Source organism: Thamnophis elegans, chromosome 4 (genome assembly GCF_009769535.1).
Source record: "Thamnophis elegans isolate rThaEle1 chromosome 4, rThaEle1.pri, whole genome shotgun sequence".
NCBI lineage: Eukaryota > Metazoa > Chordata > Lepidosauria > Squamata > Colubridae > Thamnophis > Thamnophis elegans.
In genome coordinates this window covers 91,758,838-91,768,537 of record NC_045544.1, presented here as the reverse complement: position 1 = coordinate 91,768,537, position 9,700 = coordinate 91,758,838, and the positions used below count along the sequence as shown (strand labels likewise).

General features: G+C 39.3%; 1 protein-coding gene across 2 annotated transcripts; it reads left to right on the top strand.

Moving 5' to 3' along the window:
• Positions 1–761: 761 nt before the first annotated feature.
• On the top strand, positions 762–6,470 carry NENF (neudesin neurotrophic factor). 2 transcript variants are annotated; one of them, XM_032216804.1, is made up of 5 exons: positions 762–1,017; positions 2,890–2,950; positions 4,763–4,866; positions 5,162–5,380; positions 6,226–6,470. In XM_032216804.1, exons 1-4 carry the CDS (start codon positions 763–765, stop codon positions 5,336–5,338), a joined length of 597 nt encoding a protein of 198 aa, XP_032072695.1. In that variant the 5' UTR covers position 762; the 3' UTR covers positions 5,339–5,380; positions 6,226–6,470. The 2 variants fall into 2 exon arrangements, with proteins under 2 accessions (XP_032072695.1, XP_032072694.1); XM_032216803.1 differs by having other exon boundaries at positions 764–1,017; positions 5,162–6,470.
• The last annotated feature ends 3,230 nt before the right edge of the window (positions 6,471–9,700 follow it).

Sequence of the window (9,700 nt, the reverse complement as noted above, 5' to 3'; positions counted from 1 at the left end):
TATACAGCATGGTGGTTTCCAGATCTGAAGCCATGATCATACATGATCTGGCTTGGTTTGCAGCAAGAAAAGCAAGAAAACAAAACTACAGCACATTGTACTTGCGAAGGGTAAATCAAGCAGTCAGCACCGGACCACTGGTGCATTGTTTAAAAAAAGGCCATTTAAATAGATTTCTGAAATCATAGGCATGCTAGTCGGCAGAGGTTTTCAGGTTTAAGTCCCGCTATTCACTTTAACCCGTTTCCAAGACGGAAAACAAAACCCAAGAATAAAAAAAAAATGCATTTAAAAAAAAATCTTCTTCTCACTTGTAGTACCTTTTAATTAAACTTGGGCCTTATTCCGAGGTAGGCCATCTCGAATTCATAACCACGGACGAACAGCACCATCTGAGTGCTGGAGTCATTCATTCTAAATAGAATAGAATAGAATAGAATAGAATAGAATAGAATAGAATAAGAGAGTTGGAAGGGACCTTGGAGGTCTTCTAGTCCAACCCCTTGCTTCTGCAACTATACTTTACATTAGCGTTGCAAGGTAGACATTGCTTTAATCAGTCAAAGAATTAATCAAGTAGAGGGATTTTTTCTTCTCTCCTGTCCCACTCCGCCAGTGATTTTGTTTTGTTTTGTTTTGAATAGATGAAGGACCCTCTCATCCGGGAGTCACCCATAGCTTTTTCGAACTAAGTAAAGGGAAGGGATAGGAAGGACTTTCTCGGAGTCTGCAGCCTCCGGGATGAGGCGGCACACAAGCGGAATGGGACAAACCACGCAAGCACGAGGAGCTCCGAGAAGGCGTTTCCCTCGCCAGCCTCCTCTCCCGGCCGGATTGGGAAGCCGCCCGAGAGCCATGGCCCAAGGCCACCGCCTGGCGCTTGCCCTGCTAGCGTTGACCCTCGCGGGCCCTCGGGAGGCGCGAGGCGAGCAGGAGCTCCGTTTCCAGCCCCCACCCTCGCAAAGACCGGTGCGGCTCTTCACGGAAGACGAGCTGGCGAGGTACGACGGACGCAAGGTAGGGGAGAGCTTTCGGAAAGACTGCCCCCTCGGGGGTTGCTGGGACGGGCCTTCTCGGCAGCAAAGCCCCGATCGAGCCTCTTTCTCGGCGGTGTGGGGGTGCGGGTGGCCTTTTCTCGGGAAAAGAGGTAGCAGAAGCGACCTGTTCGGAGAGAGCTGCGCCCTCTGGACCCCGTTTGCAACAGCTGGACTGGAGCAGTTCTGCGCGCTTTGATCCCGCCTTGGAGCTTTCGGCCGGAACGGACCGAAGTTATTCTGCGGAGGGCGAGCTGGGGAGCTCACGGGCTGTGATCTCTTTGAACTCGGCGAAGTTTGTTAGGCGGCATATTTTGCCTTGTAGTTAAAACACCTTTGATAAGCCACAAGAAAGAGTGTGACATGACTGTCAAAATTTGGATGCTGCGCGTTAGGACGAAGTAGTGAGGTTTCACGCTGTCTCCAAAACTTTGTTGTAGCATCTTTTCCTTGCTTTTGTGGTACGTTTGTGTAGAGTTCTCCTGCAATGCAAAAATAAATGTACCTAAGGTCTGTTTTGGGGCGCCTTGGCATTTTAACAGGAGAACGAGTGCCTTTAGTGTCTGCAATTTTGTTCCTAAAAATGGCCATGATCAGAAACCCCACTAATTCTGGATTGTTTGGGGTCTTTAGAAGGAGCTTTGGGTTATACTTTTGTAATTAAAAAAATTGGCAACCTAGATACCCTTGTGGGAAACTGGACACAGTTTCTTATGCTTGTGACATTTAAAGACAAAAGAAAGTCCAAGGTTGTTTGTAAAATATTAAAGGCATTTCATAATGTGTATGCAGCAAGTTTTTGCTTGCTCTTCCTCTTCATTTAAAAAAGGGGAGTTTTTATATCAAAATGAATAATTATATCTTAGTAATCAGAACTTTCATTTGCACATGTTATATCATAATGTATATGATAACCTCTATTATTTTTATTTCATTAACAAAGGAATTTGATGTAGAAATTTTCAGAAGCAATGAAACCAGGGCCTTCCAGCTGCATTTAAAGTATAACAATGATCAACACAAGCTATCATGGCCAAGAATAAAGATATTTGAATTGTAGAGTTCATCAACCACCTCTGGAGAACCACAAATTCCTCACCCATTAATAACCACTCTACATTTACCCGAAAAAAAGAAAGGGTCTTATTTTCTTTTGACTCCTGAAATAAGTGCTTGGCCTTATTTTCAGGGAGGTCTTATTATTTTGGAGGTGCAGAAGGTAGTGAGCATGGTCCCCTCATGGCTGCTACTGTGTTGTAATATTTTCAGGGCTTATTTTCAGGGGAGGCATTATTTTAGCGCATGCGTGCAAAAGCTCGATTGGGCTTATTATCCAGGGAGGTCTTATTTTCAGGGAAACAGTGTAGTACATTCAGTGCGACAGACTTTTCTTTTTCTTTTTAATTTTATTTACACACATGTAAAATACACCTGCACAAAACTTAGACGTACACCACATTTACACAATACAATACGAACAGGAGCTTCCTGTTCTTTCTAATAGCAATTGCTAATCGATATCGCTCACCTTATATTGTTTTCCCTTCTATTATATTTCATTTGCATTTCACCATTCTTAACCCTCTTATCTTACTCATCTGTCTGTTATATTGGACTTTTCTTTTTATTTACACCAATCAGAGATTTATCTGCTCAAGTTTATTCTGTAGACTTTCTTGTTAGAGCATCCATTTGTTAATGTGAATAGACTTTCCTCTTTAAAGATGAGAACCTTTTAAAGTTCTAGTTAGCAACTTTTGGTTTTCTTGAAAAAAAGAATGACCAGGTAAACAGTATGCTGTTGGTATTTCTTATTAGTACATGTCATGATAAAATATATAAATTGTATTTTCAGGAGGATGAACCTATTTATATAGCTGTGAAAGGTGTGGTGTTTGATGTCACTTCTGGAAAAGGTAAGATCACCTTACAAGCAGATTGTCCCCCCCCCTTTCAGTATGGTTCACAATAGGTATATCTCGGTGTTGTCACCTCAACCAGATGGCCTTTTTAAAGAGCAAAGGCAACTGCCTGAGGATATCCTGAAAAAAATGTTCCTCTCATTTATAAATGCTGCTAGGTTTTTCCCCATATGTTTATTATCCTTAATTCCCAGGGCTGGATAACCTTTACCTTTCCAGTTGTTGAATTTCAGCTCTTATCAGCTCCAACAAACATGACTGATGGTGAGCAATCCTGGGACTTGTAGTCCAACATCAGCTAAGGTCACAGATTGCTCACATCTGTTTAGAAGAAGGACAGCACTTGTGTATAATGCCAGATTTTATTCATTCAGCAGCCCTCTGTGCTAATTTCATGTGAAGAGTAACCTAGATCTTCTCCTGTCTTTGCGGCAAGCTTGTAGTAACTATGTAGCAATAGTTTCATATATTTGTAAGAGTCTAGTGCTGCTGCCCCAGGGATATTCATTTTGCCACTGTTTAAAACCAAGGGGAGCAAGTTCCTATTTGCTTTCCTCCTGGATTTCAAAACCTCAGCTATTTCTGCCTGGTTTGCCTTTACTAATTGAAGTGTTCAATTTCAAACCAGGGTTCCGAAAGGAATATAAACAGTTTGAAAACTATTGCTGCTTCAAAAGATTCAGCAACCAAATCCAAATCTGAATATCTTATCTTAAAATCCCATCGGATAATTTTTAAATAGTTTTAATGTACATGCCTTCACACAATGCAATAAATCCATAAAGCAATATGGATGAATAATCCCCAACATCAATATAGCTCTGGCCGTACCTTATCAGTACAGTGTTGATGAGAAAAGATGCTTTATTTGCATACTTTAGCATAAGGTTATTAAAAAGGGATGTAAGTAGCATGTATACAAATGTATATGGCAAATAGCTGGGAATGGGCAGTTTTGTAAGGACAGTTTGGTAATCCAATTATTGGAATCTTACCACATGACATAAATTTTTGAGAAGAACTCAAAAATAATATTTTTGAGAAGAACTTCTGGAGGTAGGAGAGGATGCAGTTCCACCTTGGAAGACCACATAATACAGAAATTTGACACAGAGTGAAGGTTCCATCTTTCTTAGTTTAATTGGAAGTAAGTCCTTATATTCTGTGAATGTAGCTTCCAGTGGGCATTTTATATTTCCCAGTTTTGGGATCATCCAAATGTATGGTTGCCCTTTTCAATTTGGTATTTTCTAAGTATTTTGGACAACAGCTCACAGAATGCAGTCAAGCATTGATTGCGCCCTGGTTGGAGAGATGGTGTACTTCACTTCCATATTCCTTTATTTCTCTTTCCCTTTCTGATCACCGTTTCACTCTAAACTACCTCTTAGATTATTGACTGTTTGCAATATGCCTGCTCTTTCTGTGTGGTGGTGTTAAGGCTTCAAAATGTTGGAGGATTTCAGCAGTTTAGGATGTTTATATTGTATTAAAGTTGGTTCAAGACAAGCTGAATCATGGGCGTGCTACTCTTGATATATAATTGAAGATAAGACAACATTTCATGTTTACTAGTTTTAGAACTTTTTAGGGCCTGGCATCATGCAAAGCAAACCAATCTCCAGAAGTCTCAAAATACATTAACACTTAATTCTAGGCTTGTGAACAATGAAGTCCTTGGGATGTAATTTACGATAGTTGTCCTTAAAAGAGTGTCATCTTCAAAATACCTCAGATTGTCTGTCTATGTGAGAGAGATCTTAGGTCCTGCACTTAATTGCTATTTGTGTTATTTTCCCCCCACAGAATTTTATGGGAAAGGAGCACCATATAATGCACTAGCTGGCAAAGATTCAACACGAAGTGTTGCAAAAATGTCCCTGGATCCAGCAGATCTCACTTATGATACAGTAAGAAAAAGATATTTTCAGCATAGCTTGATCTGAAACCACAACTAAGGAATGGTTTTATTTGCACATAGCTTTTTTGGGTCCTAGTACAGGATCATTAAAGATGGTGGGATTGGGGAGGGATTTAAAAATAGAAAAAGTACAGAGCTCTGAAAAACCTGGTTCAGTGCAATTAGTAGTCCTTTGCATTCACATTACATAGCATGGAGATGTGCAATAATCATTGAATTTGTTCTGTCTACCCCTCTCCTCTCCTCTCCATCTTTCTTTTTTTACACAATTGCAATTCATTGAGACGGGACTCACAGAAGAGCAGTTGCGATCTCTGGATGAGACCTTTAGCAATGTCTACAAGACCAAATATCCTATTGTTGGCTACACTGCCCGAAGAATTCTCAATGAAGATGGCAGCCCTAACCCAAACTTTAAACCTGAAGATCAGCCACATTTCACTATTAAGGATGAGTTTTAACAATAACTTGGCAATCCCATGACTACTACAAAGAACAGGAAGGTATCTAAAAACTGAAGAATATAATGGACCTAAATTGGCTTCATATCTTTGAGGATGATTGCTTTTTATCATCATTGGTTAGTTAATAATATTAATACGCATGATAAAACTATAGTGTGTGTGTGAAAATTGTTTTGACCAGCAAAGTGTTCTGTTTCAGTGTCAGTGGAGAAGCAGTTATTTTTCTTTAGCTAATTATTTGGCTAACTAAATGGAAAAATTTAAGAGCAGCATCTGTTGACAAGGAGTCCCATGGTCAATCCCACTGAACATTACTTATTCAAAATCCTCATGGCCATATAAAACATACAATTAGACAAACCATCCTGGTTGGGTTAATAACCAATAATTGGTTATTAACAATATCCAGTTGAATTAGTGATTCTTGATGGAGGTTACCTGTGCCCCCTTCTAGGGCAGTGGGTTCTGTCTGTCTTGTCTATTTCGTCTACTCAACAGTCAGTATTGAGGGAGTTTCCTTTGAGTGTTTTCCCACCAACTCTGCATTATTTCCATAAACTAGTAGTAGAAAGTTTGTATCTTTCTGTTACAAAGTTCCCTGTTTTGGAGTAAAGTCTGTAAAGAAGAGAGAGAGGGCATAAGTCTCAGGAGAGGAGTGTAGGCTACTGTTTTGAGCAGTTGCATGGTGACATAGAAAATGTTTACAGGAAATTAATAATACTAACCTATTTTGCATATTGTTTTAAGATTGAATTAATACAGTTTTTATGAAGTATCAGAAACATTAACAGTCTGATTTTATTTATCTTAGTATTCAAATGGATATACTTGCTACAGTGTGTGTTTACATAATTCTTCCTAACACTGAATTCCATAAAAACCAGGTCTGCAATTCTGCAGAACAACTACAATATGTGCAGCATGACTTGGGTTCCATCTATACTGCATAGCCTTTCACTCGTTCTCCTGATGCCCAATAATGGTTGAACTGGAAGAAATAAAGGTCATTGGATGCACTAAGCACTGACTATAATAACTATGTGGATCTGATATTTGGTACATCATGTGTATTTCTGCTGTATTTGTTACTTCTTTCTTGTGGGCAAAATAAAATAATCTTAAGACTCAAGTCCACCTCATTAAATGACTTTGGTCATATCAAAAGAATATCATGTCTCATTTGATAACGTGTGATATAGTACTGTATTTTTTGCACTATAAGGAGCATCCCCCCCCCCAAATCTGGGTGGAAATGTCTGTGCAGTGTGGGGGGGGGTGGCAGCCTGTCACCACCACCGCCTGTTATTGCTGCCGTTGGGGAATGCTGGATCCTTCACTGTCAAGCACTGATTGGCAGTTGGATCAGCCTCCTAGAATACCACCAATCAGCTGTTCTGGGTGGCGGGAATCGCTGTCGCCAGTCGGTGGCGACCATCAGCAAATGGCTGCGATCCCCTCCTAGAACAGCTGATTAGCAGTATTCCGGGAGGCTGATCTAACCATCAATAAGCTGATCGGCAGCGAAGGCTCCAGCGTTCTCTGGCAGCTGCCGCTCAGCTCAGTTGACCAGTGGTGGGCGCAATGGAGCAGAGCCCTGATGAGCCACATGCTGGGGCTGCGATAACGTGCTGACTCTGACCAGGCTGTTTTGCTGTTTGCTGCAAGGACACTATCCAGATGAATAAGTGGATGGATTCTGGGAGGCAGATGCAGATTTTTTTTTCTTGTTTTCCTCCTCTAAAGCTAGTGTGTCTCTTATGGTTAGTGCATTTAGTGCAAAAAATATTTCTGCCTTGCCATGCCTTTTTCATTTTTCTTCTTAAACCAAGTTTCAGTCTTGCAGGTTCAGTTTGACAAACACTATGAAATAGGTTGAATGTTCTCTTTTCCAGGTGATTTTTAGGCATCATACCGATGTGCCTTCATATCCTGACAAAAAAAGCCTCATTTCATTAATTAGCAGTCAATTAAGGTTCATACATTCCTATATCTGCTTTAAAATACATTTTGCAATTATTTGACTACAACATTTATGAAATAATGCCTTAGCCGAAACAAATTTGCTGTCTCCACATATCACTGGATATAGCCTTACTCTCTGGCAGTGCTACATTTCAGCTATTCTGCAGAAATCCCCCCAAAATCTTTCCATCTTGTTAGATGGAAAGAGGTTATTCTCCTTTTAAGGCACTGGGAATATTTTGGAGGTTATTACATGCCATGGCCTTTTGCAATTGTTCAGAAGTTGAGTGAATGATTTCTCTGTATTTGTCCAAGAGGAGACAATGAATTGTTTGTCAAGGGTGGCAATGTCTCTTAGTGGCAGGAGAGTTGCTATTGTAAAATTTCAGTTCATGAAAGTTTCCCTTTTGATACCTTCCCACAAGATTTAATCATAAGTATGAGAAGTCAAGGAGTGTATGATTAAAGTGCAGTGAAAGACAGATTATTCATATGTACTTCTTGGCTAACTCATACTGAGTGTAAAACCTCATATTCCACCCACTAACATCTTCATAGAAGTGCTCTTCTACTTCAAAGAAAATTTGAAAGCAAATTCCATTTACCTTTCTTATCCAACTGAATGAAAACTGATATGAAAATATGCAGAGAATGTCACTGTGATTAATATTTGTACTGTTTCTAATTTCCATTTTCAGGAAATGAAGATAAAGAACTGCTGCATGTTATCCATTCTCTAAATCTATCCCTTCTACAATATGTATTCTCTAGGCTCATTCACGTCAATCAACAAACGTGATTTAGATTGCAAAAATGTGCCTGTTTTTATTATACCCTTCATGGATTTTAATGCTGGGGATTATCAAATTTGAGTAGGGTACTAATATGTTACATTAGGTAGATAAAAACAGAAACTGGAAACAAGATGATTGAGTTTCTACATCTTATTGACAAAGTTAAGTGGTATGCTTTTTTTAAAAAAGCGAAACTATTTGGGACTAGGAACAATGTGCATATATATTCAAGCCACTAGAGGGCAATGCCACACTATTAGAAATAATATAGTTGGCAAACACAGTAATTGGCACTTGGTAACTGGAGAGACCGAAATTTCTTCAAGTGTTCTGTTAAAACTGTAAACTGATAATGCATAAAGCCTTTAGTAAGTACTTCCTTGGATTACCTTAGCCACCACAAGAAATATACCCGAAGAGACATACTTGCATCATTTCAGTTTAACCCAGAACCCTTAGATGTGTCCCAAAAACCAGAAGTGTAGTCATGCTTGTAGCCATATAACGTGCAGACACACAACTTCCTGAGATCTCAAGTAGAAGAAGCCACAGAGGTGGAGGAGCTGATACTATATCAAAGGGTTGCCCAACCTCCTCACAACTTAGGCATGTTTACAATAACATAAACAAGGAAAAACACTCAAACATTACACCATCTTTTATCGAGCATTATCTAAAAAATATTTCTTGATAATGAGAAAATAAAGTAAAAATTCTCCAGTTACTGCATGTTACTCTTGAATGTCAAATCTTCCATCACACTATGCTGAATTCCATCTGCTTCCCTTGAATAGATCACAGGGCAGAAAGGTGTGGAATGAATAACTTTTTCCAACTTGCATGTTTTTGATTGGGGACTCTTACAATCCCCCTCAGTTGTGATAATACCTTGCAAGAAAAAGACAAGAAACCCAGAGCTATCAATGAAATAAGTAGCAACACAATTATTACAAATATGTAAAGGTACATTCGCATCTATATACCACATTTAAATGCTCATAAATGTTTACTTAATTTATGAAGATTTGTGTACATGATACACACACACACACACTTTTCCAAAATTACAAACTTCAATTTTTTGGCAACTTTTAAGATGTAATACAATAATACAATAGCAGAGTTGGAAGGGATCTTGGAGGTCTTCTAGTCCAACCCCCTGCCTAGGCAGGAAACCCTATACTGTTCCAGACAAATGGCTATCCAACTTCTTCTTAAAGACTTCCAGTGTTGGGGCATTCACAACTTCTGGAGGCAAGTTTTTCCACTGATAAATTGTTCTAACTGTCAGGAAATTTCTCCTCAGTTCTAAGTTGCTTCTCTCATTGATTAGTTTCCACCCATTGCTTCTTGTTTTACCCTCAGGTGCCTTGGAGAATAGTTTGACTCCCTCTTCTATGGACTTCTAGCTAGAGAATTCTGGCTGAGAATTCTAGGAGTTCACATATCTTAAAAGATGTCAAGGTTGAGAATTATTGGTCTAGTATCTTAAGGGTAAGGCATATAACAAAAATCTAGATGTCCATTAGAATGAGAAAACACTTTGCTTCTGGCCAATGATTTTTTAGATTGTTTTTTCAGATCAGAACTGGTAACCCTAGTT